At 46.6% G+C, this 24,107-nt stretch overlaps 1 protein-coding gene across 2 annotated transcripts in view; it reads left to right on the top strand.

Moving 5' to 3' along the window:
• Positions 1–24,107, top strand: part of LOC142584100 (UPF0462 protein C4orf33 homolog) — a 143,704-nt gene that overhangs the window by 95,862 nt on the left and 23,735 nt on the right. For both annotated transcript variants that reach the window (XM_075694273.1, XM_075694272.1), the window contains one exon: positions 2,718–2,769. In XM_075694273.1, the coding sequence (XP_075550388.1) occupies positions 2,718–2,769 (52 nt within the window). The remainder of the gene's footprint in view (positions 1–2,717; positions 2,770–24,107) is intronic.

Raw genomic sequence — 24,107 nt, 5'->3', positions numbered from 1 at the left:
AAGGTATGGTACGGTGTGCTTCTGCTATTTATGAAAAATGAAACGATGCAAATGTGTCTAGCGGAAAGCTTGAGCAGGGCGTGCAGACACCGAACCACTCAAGCGCACTGCAGGGTCCAGGAGACACTGCGGACGCGGTTGCACGTCAAATCAATACTTTGGCGCCTGCAGCGGTAGCTTCGTGGCTGTGGAATTGCTCGAGGTCACGAATTTGATCCCGACCGCCGCAGCCTTATTTCGATGGGGGCGAAATAAAAAAAGAAAGATGGTGCACTTAGATTTAGCGACCTGTTAAAGAACGGTGTCAAAAATAATGCGGATTAATCCGATTGAGGTTTTGGCACTTACAGCCCCTTTAATTCCATTGAAGTTAATACTTCTGCCACGATGCGATGTGCCATGTGAGGCAATGAGAATGCCCAACTCTCTCAGGGGTTATGAAATATGGCGCGTAACAACGCCTCGCGCCAACGCCTCTGCCTTTGTGCTCTGTGTACTACTCAGACATTAAGCAGCGGCGAACTCTAGGTAAAGTTTAACATCAGGCCATCCCTCGCTTTTTGGACAAGATGTTGAGGAAATTAGCATTCGCTGTAAACATCACCGGTAATTATGGTCTATCAGTGAAAACAGCACAGAAAGCTTCGCTTACATCGATTCACACAGTGCGTGGGATCTGCATTTTTTCCTCCATAGCTCTACTCAAAGAAGAGCTAAGGACTTAGTTATTTAGTGCGCACCTTCGACACTGAATACTGCCGGGCGATTGCGAAAACTAAAAATTGGGCATAATAGGCTACGTGAAGATTGAATAATAAACTCAGCAACATGTTTCACAGCCGCTGGGGCAACTATCAGGTACTCTAGGTTTTTGAACCGCCTCCTCCAATATTCCCTGGTTTACAATTCAACACTGTTTGATATTTAAATGCGGCGTGGAGGGAGAGGTGTTCGCTTCAGAGCTTATCCAACAACTTTTGCAAAAACGAATAAAAACAATTATTTCTTTCGAAGTCTTGTTGTACAGTAATGGAAAGCGCAGCATTTCATAAATGTCTCGCGTCACGTCTGCGAAAGATCTGAATTTTTTGTGTTCCGCGATGTAGCGCAAGTGCTCTGACGAAGGGTAACACTTAGCTGACATTGGTGGTCTATTGTCTGAACCATGTTGTGCATAGCACGCGCCACAAATTAAAAAAAAAAGGCTGCACTAACGTTTTTATGTAGTGAAGCTTAATTGATTCACCTTCATACAGATATTCACCGCGAACCAGCAACCTCATTCACTTGTCACCAATGCGGCCGATTGAAAACGGCATTGCCAGCTACAGCCTAGCCGAGTCATAAATTCAATCCTAGCACTATAGTTTCTCATGGAAGAGCGGGCAAGGATAGGCGAGATGTTTTTTATCTTCTTCGTTTTTCTTTTTCACTTTCTCTTTAGATATAATGCATGATTGCTCTGCCTATGGCCCACAAGCAGATGAGCTCCTTGACCGCACGTAAAACCTGACAACCTATATGCTTCTCTTACCAGACCATTGTTGCACCAGAGGAGAATTCTTGCAAGAAAGCCACGGTTTTTGCACGGGGCCCGACAACGCAATATTCTGGAAATGAAGCTTCAAACGACGGAGGCCATATATGTTTGCGGTGGAGCTTAGTTCTGCTCGAAAGTCGCCATTTCGGTGATAACCGCATAGACTGCGTTGTTTCTTCTTTTTTTTTCGTCAGTTCTTAGAGATAGAAATGCTTTCCGGCATGTATACCCATACCGTGAGGAGCGTCAAGAAGGAAGCGGCGCCCTGTAGTGGCTCCCCGTCCCCCTATTTTTTATTTTTCGGTACAAAAGCGTCAAGTGGGACCTTGAGGGAGGAAGCCTGAGTCGCGCTTGTGCTGCAGTACCTAAACTGCCATTGGCTGCGACGCCAGTCCCGTGCCCGCATCAAAGCAGCAGAGCGAGAGCACTTCCTGCCGCGTGCCAGCTGTTGCGTCAAGGCAGAGGGCATCGCCGCGACGCCTCATCACCTTCGTTCTCAGAGGCCTGTGTTATCCGCGCGTTTTTTGTCCGCGCAAGCCCTCGCGCGCGTTCTACCTGCACCTCGAAAAGGCCAAATTAGAACGCGCCAATCGACTCAATGCGCTCGCTTGCCCTCGAGGAGTTCGTAACTCGAAGGACCGCCCATTATCGTACAGTTGAACATTATTACTTTCGCATTCACAACTCGTAAGAAGAGGTGTCCTCGGGTTTCTTCGCACGCTCCCACGCCGCCAATGCTGCGAACAGGCGGTGAGCGCCCCGACAAGCACGCTCGCTCGACGCGCACTGTTTCCCCATGGTGCACCGTGCGCCCACGCGGCTCTGTGGCACGTCCCAAGCAATTCTATTGCAATTCCGATGCTTTCGTGGCATAGATGTATTTAGTTGCAGTTAAATTTATTGATACTAATAGGAACACTTACTGTAGATGTCCCACGGTGGTTGCTTAGCGCATATGGTGTTGGGCTGCTAAGCACGAGGTCGCGGGATGTAATCCCGACCACGGCGGTTTCACTTCGATGGGAGGAAATGCGAAAACAACCGTCTACTTAGAGTTAGGTTCACGTTAAATAACCCCAGGCGGTCCAAATGTCCGTAGTCCTCCACTACGGCGTATCTCATAATGAGAAAGTGGTTTTGGCATGTAAAACACCATAATTTTTTTCTTTTACTGCAGATACGGTCATTATTTGGTGACTCTCGGAAACATCGCTGGAAGCACATTGAAGGTAAGTTGGTATTCTGTAGCATGAAAGTGTACTTCAGTAACTTCACTAAGTGTTTCAGAATAATATCAACGTGGGCACTGCCTCGGTACAGTAAATACTTGGCTGTTCTTTCAGACGTCTCCCCTCTAGCCTTTTTTTTGTAGTTTAAAATGCGAGCTACTAAGTTCTTACCTTGTTAACTTTATCTGGTGGTAGTGGTTTTTATGTACTCCCTGTGCCAGCTTTTTGGCCCGAAAGCACAGCATAATGGTACACCAAAACCATAATGTTTAATTATTCGAAGCAGTGTTTTTATTACAAGTCTTGCTTGTAGAATCCTGTCATATCAACTAAAGAAAAAGGTTGAATTCATATAGAAATATTAGCCAGTGCAAGTTCAATGCAGGACGAGCATCACGCGAGAAAGCATTAAAATACATTATTCGCCATCTGGGCAAGGTCTCATTAACAGAAGGCCCCTGACAGAGGCAGCACGTTTTATCATTGCACGTTCAAGAAGCCCAATCTGAATATTGACCTAGATGTAAAAAATTAAATATGTTTTCTCCGCAATATTTTGTACACAAGGGCAAAAACTTTTCTCAGCAGCTGTGCCGCGCTACTAGGTTATAGCTTGCCTTTTGATTTTGAAACAAGTTTTGTATGGTGAGAACCATCCCACACAGTGATTATTCTTAATTGGACATATGGACAGAGAAGAGACGGTTTTACCAATTTCGACTGAGAAGGGCGAAGGCCGATCCCGTATAATACGCATGCGTACCTGCACAAACGCAAGCGGCGACGTACTCTTGAACTAGGTGCGAAGCAATTGCCAGACATCTCTAACCCTAGTCTATCGAAAATTTCTAGAACGAGATTTATCCGCCATGCTATCGTGCAGGGTTTGTTATGGCGACATGCTAATACTGGGGAACCTAGATGTTCTGAGAGAGTGCTTCAGCTGGGGAATACTTCCGATTGACCCCTTCAAATGCATGTAAAACGCAGAAATGCTCGCTTGAGACATTCACTTGATCAAATTTAATGCAGTTTGTTATATTTTCGAGAGAGAAATAATTTCTTGCATTTGTAGGAAGCAGTATTGTGATTTAGGGCTTCAGACTTTTTACAGCGAAGCTAGTTTTCTTTACCGACCGGCGATTCTTTCGTGGCGGTCCACAGAAAACTTGCGTCCATCCCCTGGCCACCGTCGCGAAGGCGGGCCTTGCCAAGTTGCGGTAACCGCACTAGATCTCGCTTGCCTCTCTCAACGTGAGATCGCTCGGTCTTCATTCGAAAGATATAACGCACGACTTTGTACTCAAGGAGGTTCAGGTGCTGTGTCTCTCGGAAACGTGGACGGACATAGTCACCGAAGTGACCGGCTGCGTTGGAACAACGGCCGCGAAACGAAGTGACAACCGCTCTGCCGGAGTCACCGTCTACGCAAGAATACAAGCATGCGTTACCGCGTACACGCCTAAGTCTGACCCGGTCGACGGCAGCGACGTGCGTGCCGTGAAAACCTGCGATGGAATCCTCATCTTCACCGTGTGCATTTCGCCGGGCACTTGCAAGGCCCACGTAGAGCGGTTCATGCGAACGTACTTCGCTGTGTTGGCGACAGATAACACTACGCCTTTCGTCATCGTGGGGGACTTTAACGTCGACGTTTCGAAACAGGAAAACTAGTGGGTCGTAGACGTTGTCTTCGACGAGTTTGTGCTAAAGTGTTACAAAGAAAAGAAACTACCAACCACCGTCCGTGACTCGTGTGTCGACCTAACGTTGTCGAAGAACGTGGCACCTGTCATAACCGTCATACCACAGCGATCATAAAGCCGTGGTGAATGTCGTTGTGCAGTTAGGTCGTCAACTTCAGTGTTCAGTTCAGTGTTTACAGTGTGGCTACTAGGGAATAAGAACAAAATCAGATTTTTAAAAAATGAAGAAAGAAAGAATCTGCTTGCAGCACGTCAAGCTTTATGCATTTAACTTCATATAGAAAAAATTTTACAGCTGTAGCTGTCCTAGATTTTGAGATATTGTTGCCACAGACAAGCAGGCTAAGCGAAAAGCTTGTTTTGAGAAAATTGAAAAAACACCGATAACTCAATTTATTTGGGAATATAATGACGTATTTACAGTTAGCAGTTGTAAAGGCTAGTATGCCCCTGGCACATGCTCAGTATGTATGCAGCAGTGTGAAACATTTATTATACCCCCCCCCCCATCAGAAAAAGAAGAGTTCTGTTGATTCAATGATGAAGCCTTAATAAGCTTCATCATTTGCTCTAAGGTGAAAGGGGGACCGGTAGTGGCGCAGCCTCAAGGGACATGCTCGAAGTCCACACAACTACCACAAAGGGGGTAGTCCGGCCTTAGGAACCGCGCTTGGTACATTGTGTGCACTTCCGCAGGGCTCGAGTAAGTGCTTGTTTGTAGAAGTTTGAGAGTGACTCCCTGGGGAACACACAGCGAGGAGTGAGGCAAAGGCAGATGTCGTCCTGAAAGAAAATTATGCCTGCAGATCTTGTTGTACGAGCATAGAGGCTTGGGTCACCCAGGAGAGGACGCAGTCAAACCTCGTGCAGCCGAGTGCGCCTCCTCGTAGGGGTTGAACGAGGCACCCTCAATGGTTCCAAGGTGCGCACGGAACCAGGCCGATGAGTGATGTTCCAGGTCTATAGCATTTTGGATGACACGTAGGGCCTTGGGAGCCATCCTTCCCATCTGAAAGGCCCTGATAGCTGCCTCGGAGTCTGAATAAATCGTGTCATCTACAACGTCCGTCAACGCAAAAGAAATTGCAACCTTCTCTGCAACGCCGGAACAAGAAGTGCAGATGGTAGCGCAGCTAAAGACTTTCAAATCAGAATCGAAGACCACTGAGCAGAAGGCTTCTTCTTGAGCGTATGAACCAGCATCTACGAAGCATGTTCGACCCTTGTCCATGCGGGCACTGACGAGCAGAGCTTGGCCCCTCGCTCGTCTTCGTCCTTCGTTGTAGGTCGGACGCATATTACGTGGCATGCCATGTAAGGAAATCTTGCATCTTGCGTCGTTGAGGAGCTTCACAGCGTCGCGACCGGCGACCGTGGGGTTATGTCCCAGCATGCCAAGTATGGCTCGGCTCGCTGGGGTACCAGAGAGACTTACAAACTGAGAAACCTCTTGTACTTCCACAATTTCTTCGAACGCATTCTGGGTTACCAACATGAGGAGGTCTTCTGTGTGCCTTCGGATGGGAAGGCTGAGGGCGAACTTGAAGACTTGAAGATGTTGTAGCGCTCCAACACGAGCCAATTCGCATAACCGCCGAATTAGTGAGGTGGCATAGCACGAATGCGTGGATAATCCGGAGGAGATTGTCCTCCCTGATTCCGCGGTACCTGTTGGCGATTCTGCAGATCAGACCAAGAGCGCTATCCGCCTTGGAACAAATGCGTTTGATCGCGGCTCCATTGACGACGTCAGACTCGATAAACATTTCTAGGACCCCTCTAGTGTGCATCCGCGGAACTGGGGAGCCGTTGCCCGTGAATAACGTAATGTGGCTCTCCGTTGAATGCTTCCAGGACCGGTGAGAACAGCCTCTGGGCCTCTTCTTGTAGAGTAAGAGCTCGGATTTATCGGCGAGACCCTTAGCCCAGTGGGGATGAGATACCACTCTGTCACATCGATGGCTCCTTGCAAAGCACCCTCGACCTGACGTTCACATCCGCTGGGGCACGAAATCGTGATGTCGTCCGCGTAGATTCTGTGCTTAATGTTTCACATAATGTTTACCATAATCTTTGAAGACGAAACTCTTTGCGTGCGTTTAATAAGGCATAGCAAGCAAAAACACATTTTTTAGTTACTCGTTTAATATTTGGAGCCCAGTGTAGTGCGAGTCCAGGCTTATTCCTAGATATTTATCTCTACTAATGTGTTGGATTTCTGTATCTCTGTGATGCAAGTTGTACTTAGTAGGAGTAGTTTTTCGGTTGGAAGAAATACTACATACTTGGTTTTTGTGGAGTTTCAAACAAGTTTGTTAGTTTCAAACCATGTTAAAGTTTTGTGGAGCTCACTTTCAGCGATTTTTTCTGCTTGCTGTAGTGGCAGTCAAGGAATTATTAGAGGAGTAAAATCCGCTTATAATATAGAATGAGAAAATCTGAGTGATCTAGGATAATCGTTAATGAAAAGAGAGAAGAGTAATTGACCCAGTACTGATCCTTATGGAACGCTTGCTTTTACTGTCTTTAATGAAAATTCTTGTCCTCTATCTACTTCGTATTGCTTACGATTTGTTAAACAGCTGTAAAAAATGAGAAGTGCTCGTCCTCTAAAGTCATAATGCTGTAATTTTCACAATAGTGTTACGCGAAAGACGGATTAAGAACTGGAGACTATGTACAGAATATATTTACAAAGGATAACTGCAGCTCCGGCCAGTTCAGCCGGCAGCTCGAGAGCGAGAGAGCGTTCGTCGTCTTTGTCGGAGCGCCCGCGTGCATCATCCACAAGAAACACGCAATATGCATGTATCAATAGTATACCGTGATATACCGAGTCAAACACTTTTCTAATAACCAAGAATACGCCGAGTGCGAAGTAGCTCTTGTGAAGTGCTTGGTTTATAGTTTCTGTTAGGGAACTTACTGCAGTTGCAACCAAGTAACCACTTTCAAAATGGTGTCGTGCGTTTGAAAGTATGCGGTATTTTTCAAGATAGCTTGTGACATGCTTTGCAATCAGTTTTTCGAAAAGCGTATTAATACATGATAAAATAGTTATGGGTGATAGTTCGCTAAGTCATTTGGGTCTGCTTAGCATATTGCTACCGCTCTTCTGATTTTGAGCTCCACAGGGTATATAGCCGATAGAACGGACTTATCGAACATGTTTGCAAGCGCTGAACTCAAGAGGTCGATGTTGTTTTTGAGGAAGCTTACAGATAGACCAATGGTGACCCGCGGCCTTGTTTGATGGCGTAAGCCTTGCAGTATTTAAGATTTCCGCTGTTGTTATTTCAGTGAAAACAATGTGTTTATTTGCGAAGAAGATAAAAAAGAAAAAAGTCTATATCGCGGGCACCCTGCATGGTCGCATTGGGTAATTGCCCCCATAAACAAAAATTACTCATTAAATGATTCGGCAAGATCTGCGTCAGTAGTGCCTAATGCGCTGCTGGCGGGAAGTATACTGTTTTGTTTTGTTGAGGTATTGACTGAATTCACTATTCGCCAAATTTCTTTAGAAATTACTTTGCTTTTCATAATGTATTGTTACGAAAGGATGAAGGAAGAGAGGAAGAAGATCGCGGGACGTTGGTTGCTGCATGTTGTTGGTGGTCAGCCATCTTAACTACTCTGACTCATTTTTTATATATATTGTAAATACGATCTTCTATACTCCCAAAGTCCCCGTAACATATGGGTGAGAGGTTCGGGGTACCACGGTTGGAAACGGAGCTCCGCAGTTGACGTCGCATCACCCTCCGCACCATGAATGACAGTGAGCACTCTGGATCAACGTCGTTGCCGCCTCCTACGTCACCGTCGCATGCTACGTCGCTGTCACCTTCAGTTCTCGTTGTGCAACCCAAGGATTCTGGAACTTTCTGCGGGAACGATGGCGCCGACGTTGAAGAGTGGGTGGCCATGTACGAAGGCGTGAGTGGAATCAACAGATACCCTACGCTAATGCTAGCTAACATGTTGTTAACGGAAAGGTGTGGTACGAAAACCACGAAGAGGAGCTAACCAGATGGACCAATGCAAAGGGAAATTGAAAGACAGCCTCCCTTGCCCAATCCCCCACGGAGTCCTATGTCTTGTACATCCAGGACGTGCTGGCACTTTGTCGTAAAGCCGATCACGACATGACCGAAGCTGAGAAGGTCGGGCACGTGCCTAAGGACATGGTTGACGACGCGTTTAATCTGCTCATGTGCGAAAGCTGCTCTACAGTTGATGCAATTATTAAAGAGTGCCGACAATTCGAGCAGGCCAAAAGCCAACGCGTCTTGCAACAATTCGCCAAACATACCAATACTGCCACAACGTCGACGTGTGACGATCAATCCGCACGGCAGCATGCGTCGCCATTAGAGGACGTGGTGGAAATCGTTAGACATGAACTGGATGCGATGGCACCCGCAGCTTTCTGCCTGCTAGCGTAGCCCTGATGCTACCATATTTTCAGTTCCCCTCGTACAAGCCATCGTTCGCCAGGAACTTGAAAATATTGGTTTGCATTCTGTGTGGGCTGTCGCCAATCCAAGAGCTAATGAACGCCTTTCTACTATTTTCGCTCCACCCCGACGCTTCTCTCCACGCTATCGCAACCCAGCTGAGTGGAGAACCGGAGACGACCAGATGATATGTTTCGCCTGCCTCCGCATTCGTCATGTCGCGCGATGCTGTCGCAACTCGTGGCGCTCAACACCTCACAGGCCGACCAACCTAAGCCATCTTGAAGGAAATGCCCGCACTGTTTCGCCCACCGCCGAGTCTAACAGCGCCGACAAATCTGCACGGGACACGTTATAGAAGCGCTCACCATCTCCGCGCGGACACCAGTCTCATTCACCGCAAACACGTCGCCCATCTTCGCCTTTCGTCCCCTGTGGCTTTTGCCTGCACCCTTCCGAAAAACTTAAGAAATGCAGCCGTCGGAGCTGGTGCTGCATTGCCGACTAGTGCTGGAAATCCTCTGTCTGTGCCCACAAGGAGAAGTGTAATTGACGTTAAAATAGACGGCGTACTTGTCCAAGTACTCTTCGACACTGGAGCCCACGTAACTGTGATGAGTGCTAGAGTACGTAGTCGTCTAAAAAGGTCCTCACCTCAGCAGCTGCCCGATTGCTTCGTGTGGCCGACGGCGGCATGCTGGGTGTTCTTGGAATGTGGTTTGAGTATAGCCGGCCGCCCTACTTCTGTTCTCTTTGCTGTTATAGACTACTGCCCTCACGACGTTATCCTTGGCTTGGACATTTTATCCTTTCATTCCGCTCTCATCGACTGCGCGACCGGCGTTCTTGAGTTAGAACTGCCTCAACTCGTTGATGCTCCGAGTACCGCTCCAGCGCACTTGTGCTCGCTTCACGATGCGCGTCTGTCACCTGAGGCAATTACTTACGTCACTTTGACAGCCCAGCCACAGGTTCCTGACGATGAATATGCTCTTCACCCCATCATCGACGCACTTTTGAACCGGAACGTTGGTCGTCCGCATACGCTGGTTACGGTTACTAATAAGGACGTCCATCTACAGCTTCTGAATTTCAGCCTGTGTCCTCAAGTCATAAAAGGCTTCCTTCTCATTTCCTTACAATATTTCATCTCACATTCTGACCGAAGTCAGCGAATACAAGTGTCTAGGAGTTACAATAACGAAAAACCTTAGCTGCAATAAACATGTATCAAACGTATGTTCCTCAGCCTTTCGTAAACTCTGCTTTTTTAGACATAAACTAAAACTTGCCCCACCTGAACTTAAAAAATTAACCTACTTTTCAATAATAAGGTCATCACTAGAATATGCGTGCACCGTCAGGGATCCCTACACTAAACGTAACATCGAGGCCCTTGAAATGATTCAACGCAAAGCCGTCCGTTTTATTTTTTCAAACTATCGTGTAACTGACTCACCAATGACCCTCATGCGAACTCACGGTATTGAAACATTACAGCTGCGCCGGAAAATTCAAAGACTGAAACTACTTTTCTTACTAAAATACCATAAACTGTCTATGAATGCAGACCCCTTCCTTAAACCTAACACTACGCGCCAAACAAGAAATCATCATGCACAATCATTAACCCCTTACAGTGCTAGGATTAACGCCTTTAAATACTCATTTTTTCCACGCACCATTGAGGAGTGGAACAGGTGTCCGCCAGATCTTTTAACCAGAGCTGATTCTTTTGACTCAATGTTTTCTTCACAGCATTTAATTTGAGAGCCATTTATTTCTACGTTTACTTTTTGTATTTTGCGTCTGAGCCTTGTATTTATTGCTGTATTTTGTGTTACAACTTGTATTTAACATTTTTTAATTTTGCTAATCCTGTTCTTTTTGCATATATTATGTATTCGCCCCTCCTGCTTGGGCCTACTGTAGGCCTGCAGCATGTCCTAAATAAATAAATAAATAAATAAATTCCGGCCGGCATGGTCTCGGCCAGTGTTTCTAGTGGTTTTGAATTTGACAATCAGAGTCTGAATGCCGAAAGTGGTTTATTAGCGCTAATTGCAGCTCACAGGTGTGGTTGATTAGCGGATGACTTCGCGACAACGATCGCCCCTGACCTCACCTCTGCACCGGCCACGGACATACGTCTCCTCCTTGAAACCTACAGTGGTATCTTTTATTTCGGCGACAGGCCTTTAGGCCAAACATCTGTTATTCAGCACCGTATAAACACTGCCGACACGAATCCTTTTCATCTGCGTCCCTATTGTGTATCGCATGCTGAACGTCGAGTCATCCAATCAGAAGTGGACAAACTGCTCTGCAAAAGGTTTATCGAACCATCAGCCAGTCCTTGGACTTCGCTTGTCGTCCTTGTGAAAAATAAAGATAGTACCTGGTGTTCTTGCGTCGATTATTGTCACTTAAACAAGATCACGGGAAAAGACGTCCACCGACTACCACGCATCGATGACGCCTTGGACTGCTTGCACGGAGCTAAATGCTTCTCGTCCATCAATCTTCGATCCGGCTACTGGCAGATCTCAGTTTATGAAATGAACCCCGAGAAGACGGCCTTCATCACGCCGGATAGCTTATATCAGTTCAAAGCCACGCCCTATGGCGTATGCTAAGCACCTGCGTTATTTGAACGTATGATGGACTCTCTTCTGCGAGGCTACATATGGACCAGCTGTTCCTGTTACCTTGACTAGATTATTTTTACTCCCACGTTCGGCAGCTAGGTTACTCGAGTCGCTGCCATTCTTGCGGTCTTCCAAAAAGCCGGCCTGCAACTGAACTGCACGAAGTGCCAATTCGGGCGCCGTCAGATCACCGTGTTGGGGCACCTCGCTGACGCATCCCGTGTCCAACCAGATCCGGAAATGTTCGCGCCGTATGCAGTTTGCCTGTGCCACGTTCTGCTTCTGACGTGCGCTGGTTCGTCGCCGTTTCGTTAAAAAACTTCGCTGAATTTTCTCGCCCCTTGACAGATCTTCTAAGGAAGAACACGCCAGTCTCATAGGGCCCGAAGCAGACTCACGCGTTCGCCGCTCTCCTTTGTTTTCTGACCACCCCTCCCATACTTGCCCACTTTGATCCATCTGCACTGACCGAAGTCCACTCTGACGCAAGCGACTATGGCATTGACGCTGTTCTCGTCCAACAACAGAATGGTACCGAATGCGTGATAGCTTGCGCCAGGCGCTTGCTGTCACCAGCCGAGAGAAATTACTCCATCACCGAGCGGGAGTGCTCGGGTTTAGTTGGGGCTGCCTTCCAGTTCCGGCCGTATTTGTACGGCCACACATTTTCTGTCGTTATAGACCACCACGCACTCTGCTGGCTCTCTTCCTTCCGGGACCCGACAGGACGGCTTGGTCACTGGGCTTTGTGGTTCTAGGAATTTTCGTTTCTTATCAAATATAAGTCTGGACGTCGGCACAAGGACGCTGACTGCCTCTCTCTTCTCCCCGTGGATCCCCTAATCATGCTGTGCATGATCCGATGACCTACGTGATGGCTTTTGCTGAAGTGACCGGCATGTGCGCTGAACAACGCGACGAATTGTTACAGTCAATAATCTCCGTAGTGCAATCTGGCAGCACTGACGCCACGTGTCGCATGTTCGTTCGGCAGGAAGGCCTTCTCGAACGCCGCATAATCAACCCTAACGGCCCTGAGTTGCTCGTCATCTGCGATCCGTCGCTCTCGAACAACTTCACGTTGCACCGATGGCGGGACACCTTGACGTTTTGCGTACATACGACAGCGTAGGACGCCGGTTCTGCTGGTCGTGTTTCTACCGCTCCGGGCGTCGTTTTATCGCAACTTGCGATTTGTGTCAGCGCCGCAAGAAACCTCCCGTACCACAGGTGAGACACCTTCATACAATTGAAGTTCCCTCTGAACAGTTCATGCGCGTAGGCCTTGACCTGCTTGGTCCTTTTCCGACGACTACAGAAAATAAGTGGATCGCCGTCGCTACTGATTACGCGACGCACTACGCGATAACAAAGGCGTTGCCGACTAGTTACGCAATAGACGTCGCCGATTTTTTCCTCCACGGCGTCGTTCTCCACCATGGTGCACCTCGACAATTACTTACAGACTATTGCCACTGGTTCCTGTCTCGAGTTGTCGACGAACTCCTCCGCTTTTTTGCCACTGAACACAAGCTGTCCACCACACTACCACTCACAAACGAATGGTCTTACGGAACGTCTCAACCCAAAAATCAGAGAGATGCTGTCGATGTACGTCTGCAGCGATTACCGCGACTGGGACGCCACGCTGGCCTACGTGACGTTCGCATATAACTCGTCCCGACATGACACCACAGGATATTCGTCCTTTTATCTTTTGTGTGGCCGCGACCCCACATTGCCGTTTGACACCACCGTCCTTTCTGTGCCGCGTGTTGTAACTCAGTACGCTCGTGAAGTCATCGATCGCTCTCACATGGCACGTCAAGTCGCCAGATTTATTAGTACCTTGTTTGACCCGCATATATAATCTTGTTTTAAACACAGCTCTGCTCCCTCAGCGTATGAAAAAATCCAAGGTGGCGATGCTTTACAAAAGTGGCGACAAAAACGAAATGAGTAATTACAGACCAATATCGGTATTGCCAGTATTTTGAAAAGTTCTGGAAAAAGTTATTTTCACTAGACTTTCGAAATTTTTGGACATGCATTCTGTGATTACAGCGGTACAATACGGTTTCAGGTCAGGTGTATCGACAGAGACAGCACTTCTACATCAGAAAGAGGTAATACTAGGCAACATTGAAGCAAGAAAGCTCACACTAGGCGTATTCGTAGATATTACAAAAGCGTCTGATGGGATTGATCACCAAACATTGTTAGAAAAATTGCCCTATTATGGCATCAGAGGCGTCACACTTGACTTAATAAGGAGCTATCTTAGCGACCGGTACCAGTGTGTGTCAATAAATAGGGAAATATCTATCCCCAAAAAAATCGAACCTGGTGTACCGCAGGGAAGTATATTAGGCCCTCTTTTATATAACCTTTATATTAATTATATTTTAAGCATAGATCGATCAATAACATACATTATCTATGCAGATTACACGAGCTTATTTTTTACAGGAGCAAACCTAGATGAGTTGATTCAAGCAGCTAATTGAACTTTACATAAATTATCCGAATGGTCTTGTCGTAATTCGTTACAAATAAACAGCTCTAAAACCAAGGCCGTTCTTTTCCGCGTGAAAAGAACGGCTTGCAAGTACTCACATAAGCTGCTACTAAATAATTTTGAACTTAAGCTTTCAGAGACTGTCGAAACATTAGGTATTATCTTTCATCAACATATGCTGTGATATTCTCACATTGAAGAATTATGTTTTAATCTAAGAAAAGCCCTAGGTATGCGAAGGAGGTGTCTGTCGTTTCTGCCGGTTGCCCAGAAACTTCATATTTTTAATGCGCTTTTTAGTTCCCACCTACGCCACTGCCAGTTGTTATGGGCATCTGGAACTCAAACATTAAAGAAAAAGATATGTACACTTGAGAAGTGTGCTTTGCGGGCTGTTGCAAATTTAGGCTATAGAGATTATACATCTCATTTATTTATGAAGTTCAATGTTTTAAAATTCAGTGTTGCCTATGAACATCAATTGTTGTTGTCGTTAAGGTCTGAAATTCGTAGAAATAGCCTAAACTTAAGAGGTTTAACGCACTTACGGCCGAACATCTAATTGCGTCCTATCAGAAATTCTGAACACTGGCACATTCCCCGAACACGAACGAACTACGGTCTCCAAATGTTAAAATTCACCATTACACACGTACTCAATACGTTCAAGCTTACAGAAGATCACTTGCATGTCCCTTCAGGCAGGGAGCTATTCAACATGTTTACATAATCCGCCACAAGCCTAGAAAAATTCTGTCTAAATAAAGCACTCCTTTCTGTTTACAGTATGTCTTACAGTTATGTTACCTTGCAATAATTTTTTTGTCGTTGGTTTTGGTATTTTGTGCGTGAATGATTGATGTACTTTTAGGTACCCAAGGGCGCATATAGTTATGTATACTTGACAATTATTGTACACGTTTGATTTATTCATTTTTCGTTTTCTATCATACGTTAAGACTGTATGAAGTTTGCTGTGCTGTAGTTCTGCTGCCTTGTACGGATGGGAGGTGGGGCTAGTCACGCTGCATCAGCGCAGCTTTCTTCCCACTTTCCACGCCACAACTGTTCTGTGTAAAAACACACTGTACTGTTGGTGGTGAAAATAAACTTCAACTTCAACTTCATCTCGTTTATTAGCCTCGCAGCATATACAAAAATAGCGTTATGAGCGGTGCCATCGCGATGTTGAATTCGCGCAATTGCTTGGGTGCTCCTTTGGTCACCATGTCGTCGTGTTGGCCTCTACCAGAAGTTTCTCTCTCGCTACACAGGACCTTATGAAGTCCTACGTTAAGTGAACGACGTAAATTACGAAATCGCGCCGCTACAGTTTAATGCATCCTCAAGCCCGACACCTGTTTACGTCGTCCACGTTTCGCGGCCGAGGTCCTACTTCGCTCCCAATTCCTCGCCTACCATGCGCTGAGACGGCGCTTCACCACCGGGGGGTCCTGTTACGGAAGGATGAAGGAAGAGAGGAAGAAGAAGATCTCGGGACGCTGGCTGCTGCTTGTTGTTGGTGGTCAGTCATCTTAAATACTCAGGCTTATTTTGTATATATATTGTAAATGCAATCTTCTTTACTCCCAACATTCCCGTAACGTTATATTAATATTCTTTCTTTCGCTTATCCGATAACGAAAGAGAAAGATTGCGCGCAGTGTTATATAGAGAACGGTAATAATCATTGCCTCTGTTTTGTTTCAGTTTATTGTGCCAATGTTCGTTTTTGCTTATTCGCTAAGGTTATTGCGTTCGTTGTACAAGAACACATAGGAATCGAGAAGTACGTGGCTCTACGTAAACTTGCGTTTTGTTTAACACAGCTGGAAAGTAGTATATTAGAGAATTATCCATATGCTTGGTTGTTGTTGGCGTGATTGATCGCAGCAAAGTTCTGGTCTTCTGGACTTTCCCAGTTTTCAGGTAGTCCCACCTTTCTGCTAAGCGAGTTGTATGAAAATTGATGTAAAGCTTATTTAAGGGTACATGGAATGAAGGGGGGGGGGGAAATGGTCTGTAATGTTTTCAAGAATGACTGCTGACATAACTCTACTTATATCTTAGTCCAAAATCAAGAAAGGGGCTGACAGATGGAATAGCACACTGTGGTATAAAGTTTGTAAAGAGGGATAAGGTGCCTCAGAAAGGCTGGCCAACTTTTCGAGAGGAGGACCTATCTTCGTCAAAGGCAGCCTCGTCATCTTCGGCATGTTAGTTTCAAAGGGTTAGTGCACTGAGGTCACGTGCGGGTGTTGTTGCTGGCGGCTGGTTTTAAAGAGAGAGTGTTCAGAGGTAATGAGCGCTGTCGTCCGGCGTCTGTGAGCTTCGTTCCCAAGACGAGGGGACAAGAGCGGGAGAGTGGGAACGCGGGGAGAAAAGAAAAGAAAAAAAGAAGAAAAAAAAAACCGGGGAGACACCAAGACGAAAAAAAATCAAGAGAGAAAGAACAAGAAATAAAAAATAAATAAAGATGCGGTCGGGAGGGCGTTGGGGAGGCGAGAGGTTATGGAGCATTTAGGGGTGTCGTTGGCGGCATGTTTTTTTTTTTTTTCATTAGAACAGCCGGTCAGGTGGTCAGTGCGCGAGTAACATAAAAGAAAAAAAAAACATGAGTTGAAAGAGGGTCATGTCTTTTCTTTCTTTTTTTCTTTTTTTTTTTACAGTGTCAACTCATGTTTTTTTTTTTTTCTTTACCGTCCTGTCCGCCCCCGCCAACCCTTCTCCCGCGGTGCCGCGGGCATGTGCTCCTTGCCGCCTCGCGCGTGATCGACGGCCCTCCGCCCCTCCGGCTCCGCGTCGCGTGGCTGTACGGCTCTCAGCCGTGTCTATCGCTTCCCCGTTTGCGGGGCGCGTTCCTCAGTGGCATCTGTCGCCTCTGGCAGTGCTTGCGCCTGGCTGTCCCTCTCCCGACTCTACTCTATCGCTATACCTCTCCTTACCAGGCGCAGTGCCGCTACGGTGACTCGAAAGACAATGATAGCGTTTCGTCCTCTTACTTCTACTTCCCACCCAAACCTTGTGCGCCAACATTGAGTCTGTGAGTGACTGAGTGTGACCTTTACTCAATACCGCTGTTCTCCACCCGTTTCCTCATCCCACCTGAGAAGAAACATTTAATAATAATAGCATGTCCCCCATCTCCGCGGCGGTTACCCATTATAACGTGGTGCAATGGGGCGTCGCCGGAGGGCCGGCTCGATAGCGGCGGTTCGCGTTGCGTGCTGCCCAGTCCCAAGCGCAGAACCGCCTCCATTCTGTACTGCATGTTCTCTATGTGGTTGGTTGTTGTTGAAAAAAGGCAGCAAGTGCACTCAAAAATTGCGTTACCAAGAAGCGTAATCGCCGGCTGATTTTTTTGTCTTGTTGGCACACGATGAAGGACGTGAATGTCTGACGATACAATACTGACCCCAATTTCGCCCTCAATTTTTTGAACCACTTCCACCAGCGATTCGTTCTGGTTCTGTGGGATTCCCTTCATCTTCACATTATTTTTCCTGGTGCATTGCTTTAGTTCAGTAAGTTATTTCTGTGTGCTAGCCAGCGACTGTACCAATTGTTCTTTTTCTGCACACAAAGCAGCATGCTCTCGTTTTAAATCATCCAGTTCTTGATTAGTTACCCGAAGGATTTCTAAAGTTTTATTCATATACATCATCGATACTCTGTTTCACATCGTCAAGTTGTTTTTTTAAGTTCACATTCATGTCAGTGAAGTGCTTGAGCAGCGCTTTGATAGTGCCTCGCTACTTTTGACTCATTTGGGCAGCGAGAGATGCGAGTTTGAACCCAACAATTACATAAATTTTCTTCACTTCATGTGTACCAATATGAGCAGTGAACATAACTTAGGCATTGGAAATTGTAGATCATTCAAGGTGGATAAAACTACCTGTATAAAACTTTTTCTAATTGTGCTATTTTGAATATGTTTGCAATAAGTTTAGAAGCAATTGACAGACTCAACTGAAATATTCCTAAAGTCCCGAGATTCTACCTTAATGTTTTATATGCAACAAACTTCATCAATTGCTGTATAGTCGATGCTGGACAAAATGATTTAAAGGTTCTCAGGTATTTAGCTGAGACTTCGTCTTAAGGGAAACACCAAGGATGACGAGACTCAAAACACAAAGTGTACACAATATCTTTTTTTGAAAATCCAAATTAGTCACTCGAGTAAGAAATGAACCATAGATGAGTCACGAAGAGTTTCATCTGCTTAACCGGTGTGGGAACACAATAGTTTTCGCTGAGTAGTTACCTCCGCTCTCTAATTCATGCAGCTCCAATGGATTTAGACACACTTTTCTAGCGCTTGAGCAATTCCACGCGAAACGACTGAGACCACGAAGGTGACCAACCCCAATTCTTTTAGCAAAACTTGTGCTTGTTGCCGACTTTGTGAATGACGTTTCACCGAACTGTTTTTCTCGTGAAAAAATTTTGGTGACGTAAGCGCTCTTTGAAGCTTCCGCGAAGAAGCAAAAGTTGGTTGGAGGTAATTTTTTTTTATTAAAACGTGAAACAAGGTACAATGAAATATCTTATATTAGAGCATTCTAGTGTCCTGCTTCGTTTATGTGCCGTCATAAGTGAACGCATTTAATAATTTTGCGCGTTTGTTTCGCTCAGTCAAAAAGCGAAAAATATTTGCGTATTCAGAAATGTTCTTGCACCAACATACCGAAGGTGTTCAGCCACATTTTCTTGTTATTTTTCTCCGTTGCTACATCTGTTACAACTAATTTTCGAATATGAATTGAAGTACACTTTCTGAAAACTGATTTCAAGCCTACCAGAATGTCACCTTTTGATGATGCTCATACCCAAAGAGGCCTTAAGGCCATCCAGATATAAATAAACGAAAAAGCTCATTTTTTGCGGCAGGCTTTCATCTTCTGCAAATTTTAACGCAATTAAATTTTGTTTGAGCTGAGAAAAAATGTTGAACTCCACAACAAAATTCATCGGCAGGCGTTCCGTTCCTGAACTGTCTTTACTGCCGACCACATATGCACTACTGGCTATAACACTGCTTGTTGGCCTAGTTGGCGCTTCCTAAAAGACCTGTTTATGCCGCAAGTTATAACACACACAAAAGAAAGACACATAGAAGACAACAGGTTGAAACGCACTCAAAAACACATAGAAGACACGTTGTCTTCGATATGTCTTTCTTTTGTGTGCGTTCTAACCTGCGGCAAAAACATGTCTTTTAGTACCACTGGCCAATTTTCTGAGAGACAGACGCACTATGGCTATTGTTCAAGCGAACTTCTGATGAGTCACTTGAAATTCTTATAGATACCTCGTATACGATGGTCGTTCGTCACTTCACTACTTCTAATTGGGGGATCTGAGGCGGTGAAGTAGGCGAACGTGGCATAGATGTGAACCTTTTTCAGTGGCCGATAGTGCCTGACTTAGCCTCGTTCGGTTCAATACAGATGAAGAATAATCACACGGTCATTTTTTCGCTGCTGATTCACACCAGAACCAAAACAGCGTTTTATCAGGCCCACCGGCACTCACAGCATGGTTTATCCGGCGAACTAGAAATTCCTGGACATTTGTCTGCTACGACATGGTTCGCGCTCAGTGACGATGATTCATGGTCGTCCATATTTAGCAATCTGCTGATCTTTAGCAGTTAAAAAACAATGAATCAACGCTATGCACAGTATGTAGTGAGCTGACGACGAACCTCGAAGGTGTCGTGGTTTACTTTCATCACAGAAAGATATTATCGTAAAGCCTAAGCAGGGGGGCATCAGCACTTCAACAATGCAAACGGTGTAAGGAAAACAATCGCGCTAGAAAGACCAGTCGTCGTCGCATGTCTTGGAGCCAGAAGAAGATAGGGATGCTAGGAAGCGCTGTCGTCATCGCGTGTCGTGCGGCTAGTTCACTGATCTAGCTGAGCTGTCATTGCTGGTGCTGTGTTTCTGATTGCTGCATGAGGAGTCCAATAAACCACGTCGCATTTGGTGAAGGCGTCGGGTACACCTTGAAACACGGAACTTCGAAGCAGGCCTCTGCCATCTATTCCGGCTATGGCGGAAGACCCTTCACTGCGTCCAACAGGCACGATGCCAGCCGTGGCCTGCTCGGGTGCATTGCGTCAGCTCGACCCTGCCATTTTCAGCAGGATCGAAGATCATGACGTGGAGCATTGGCTTGCCACCTATGAAAGGTTGAGCAGCCACAACAAGTGTGACAATGCGACGAAACTGAACAACGCCATATTCTATCTGGGCGACGTTGAGAACTTGTGGTACCGCAGCCACGATACTGGCCTATCAAATTGGGTGGCAATTAAGACAAACTTCACGGACGTGTCTGGGCGGCCTGCAGTTAGGAAGGTTCCCGTCGAGCAACGTTTGCGAGAACGAGTGCAGTAGAACGGTGAGACATTCACTAGTTACATCGAGGATGTCGTGTATCTCTACAAGCGCATGGATGTGACAATGGCGGAAAGCGACAAGACCAGGCATATTTTAACTGTAGGCTGGCAACAATGTCTTTTTCGTGCTCTTGGCAAAGAACCCGAGCACCATGTCTGAAGTAGTGACCCTCTGCCAGAGCTATGATGATTTGCGCACAGCGGCTTGCCTCGTGCAATCATTGGTGGGCTCTCTCTCTTTCTTCGTGGTTACGGCCAATGACTCTTAGCTGATAGTGGGAATTAAACAGTTTCTTCGTGAAGAGGTGGCCCGCCAAGTTTCATTGGAGCCTCTGACAAAAGAGCCGCCCTCTTCTTTCTTCACTCCCAAGCTGCAGCACGTCATCCAGGGTCAAGTGGCTGAGTGCATTCCCCCTGCTTTTCATAGCACTCCTGTTGCTGCACGAATCAGCTGTGCGCAGGTCGCCGCGGCGCCTACAATGCTGACCCGTGCCACGTTTCATGCACCCACGTGAACATCATTGTCTCTGTCGCGGTTCGAGCCACAGTATCGCCGCGTTCAGAACCCATGGCGATTTGCTACTCCAGCAGAGTTGCTGGTCACGTGGCGCATTTCTGCCGGTGCCAGATGCCATCTACTGCGCACTTCTGGCAACCGGCTTTCAACTACCAGTCAAAAATTTTTTAGCGCCGTGCTTCACCTCCTTTAGACCCGCGTTTCGATTCTATAAGCCCATCGGACTAACCCGCTTTCGCCAGTCGTCGACCGCCTTCCCCTCGCCGCCACTGGATTTCGCTCATGACGCATCGACCTAGCACTCGGCCCCAGGAAAACTGGCCACCGCAGTTCGGGAGGCGAGAACTGCATGCCCTGCAATATCCCCAAGGCCTCCGATTTACCCTCCTAACACGATTGATGTGGTCGTAGATGCAGTACAGACACTATCACTTGTAGACGCAGGAGCCGCCATTTCCGTAATGCATGCTCGCCTCTGCCACAGACTTCGGAAAGTCATGACGTTGATTTCAGGTGTTTCGCTATGCAAAGATAGCGCGTAACACAATAAGCCATTAGGATCCCGTACAGTCCGAGTGGTCAATGGAGAGGAGCTTTATGTTGTTTTTTTTTCTCACATCTTGTTCCAACGAAATCCTCTTTGGGGTGGGATTTTTTTTTCAATCTATCACGCCGTCATTGACTGCCCCCCCGCCGAGGTGACCTCTTTGCTCTTTGTGACACGCCATTTGAAGAGCAGCCTTCTGCAAAACTTGTCTTCACAGAAGACGCCGACACACTTCCGTGGTCGTCTGCGTTTCTCCTCTTGTCGTGCGACTCCCAACATGACGGTAGTGTGCCTTTTATGCGTCTGATCTTTTCGCCCCTCGCCGAATGGTTGCTCTGTCATTTGATGTGCTTAAGTTTTGTTCTGGTGCCACTTCCATGTGCGTTTATATACAAATGCCGCTCCCGCTTCATTTGTTACGCCGCAAGTACCTCGGTCATACTGAGCCATTACATTACTCTTTAATGCGCAAGGGGACCCACCTACCACCTACATCACCATTGTAGACCCTTTGCCTTAGAGGTCTTCACCACACAGTTTTACCGCATCACTCAACCGTAACCCTACTCCGACGCAGTGTGACGATCTTCTGTGTCTTCTTCAAGAATCAAACTTTCCGCTTGATTATCACACTAACTCTTTGGGTCTAGCGACAGGTGTTTCCCACACCATTGACATTGGCTCATACGTTTCACTGCGGTAGCGACCTTGCCGGGTTAGCACCACAGAGGTTATCAGATGGCCGACATTCACTCGAGGGGTTATTCAGCCATCAAACATTCCGTGGGCCTCCCCAGGCGATCTTAAAAAGAAAGTTGGTTCGATCCCATTTTGCGTCGACTGTCGTCGTTTGAATAAGATCATGCGGAAGGAAGCCTAGTTTTTGCCGCGCGCAGACGACGCACTTGACTGCCAACAAGCCGAAATTTTTTTCTTCTTTCTGTCTTCGCTGTCGATACTGGCAAGTGTCCATGGCCGAGAGTGATTGCTGTATGACCACATTTGTCCCACTCGACGGCTTGTATAAATTTAATGCCGTGCCGTTTGGATTTTGCAATGCACCAGCCACATATGAACGGATAATGGACACTATTTTCAGGGGCTCAAGTCGCAAACGTGCCTATATTATTTAGACGACGTTGTGGTGCTTGCACCCATCTTCCAGACACGATTTCAACGCTTCGAACAAGTTTTACCTCTCTTACGCAAGATGGCACGCAGCTTAACCTAATCAAAAGTTCTTTTTCGGTGGAAAACAATTGGCCGTATTGTTTCCAAGCATAGCGTACTTCGGGATCATGCTAGCTCCGTGGCGTGGCCGAATTTCCTTAGCCAACAACACTTATGTCCGTGCTCACATTTTCGGCGATTTGTTCGAAATTTTGCTGCCCTCACTGCACCTCTGACACAGCTCCTTGCCGACGCTAATGACCTTTCCACCTGATCAGAAGAGTGTAACCTCGTATTTACCACCTTACGTCTTCTCCTTACCGCATCGCCAGTTTTACGTCCCTTCGATCCGAATGCTGCTACGGAAATTCACATTGAAGCCAGCGCCGTCGGTATGGGTGCAGTGCTAGCACAACGAGAACCTGGCTTTGGCGAGTACGTCGTAGCCTAAACGAGCCGAACTCTCACCAAAGCTGAAGTGAACTATATTGTGAGGGAAAATTATTGCTTGGGCATTGTGTGGGCTCTTGCTAAATTTTGGCCTTACTTTTACGGTCGACCTTTCGACGTCGTCAGAGACCACCACCTAGCGCTTTGCCGCTTATCGTCCCTCAAAGACCCGTCTTGCCACCTCTTGCGATTGGCCCTACGTCAGCAGGAATAAGACATCAGGGCTGTCTACCGCTCCGTACGCAAAGATTCTGACACCAACGCTTTATCACGTCCGCCAGTTCCACCCGACGTCGGCAACATTTTTCCCATGACGTAGCGTTGTTTCTTTGAATATCGCAGACTTGATTTCAGAGCAGCAAAAGGACCTGTGGATAACTAGCTGCTCTTCCGAACCTTCTAGAGAATCCTGTTGGACTACCGGTGCATCGTGCGCTCCGCCGTCAAGCATCAGATATGGTAGTTCTAGATGGACTCTTGTGCCACCGAAATTTCCGATGCGATGCAAGTGGCTTAATTGTAGTGGTCCCGCGCCGACTTCGTAGTGATATCTGTGCTTCATTTTACGCCGACACGCAGTGTGACTATGATGGTTCTGCAGTTCTGCAGAACCTTGTCCTGCAGTTCGTGACATGCGCCAACAGCACTGCCGAACAAGCCATAGCCAGATTCTTTCTGTTTTGAGTTTCAGTTCAGTTTATTTCGTTAAAGGCCCCCATTTCAGGGCGTGTTACACGAGAGGTGTGATTATATTTCGAATAGTAAAAAGAATCCGCAAAGATTATTTAACAATGAAGATGAATATTTACGAGTTCTTGGAAAGCAGCTGATGTGTTGGAGACGACGTCATATGGTTGCCCTTCTCTGCGGCCGTGAACCTTCCTGTACCATCGACACACATTTGCATATC

The sequence above is a fragment of the Dermacentor variabilis genome, chromosome 6, assembly GCF_050947875.1.
Source record: "Dermacentor variabilis isolate Ectoservices chromosome 6, ASM5094787v1, whole genome shotgun sequence".
Classification (NCBI taxonomy): Eukaryota; Metazoa; Arthropoda; class Arachnida; order Ixodida; family Ixodidae; genus Dermacentor; species Dermacentor variabilis.
Note: the sequence above shows the minus strand (reverse complement) of the source record. Positions and strands in the feature narration are given on the sequence as shown.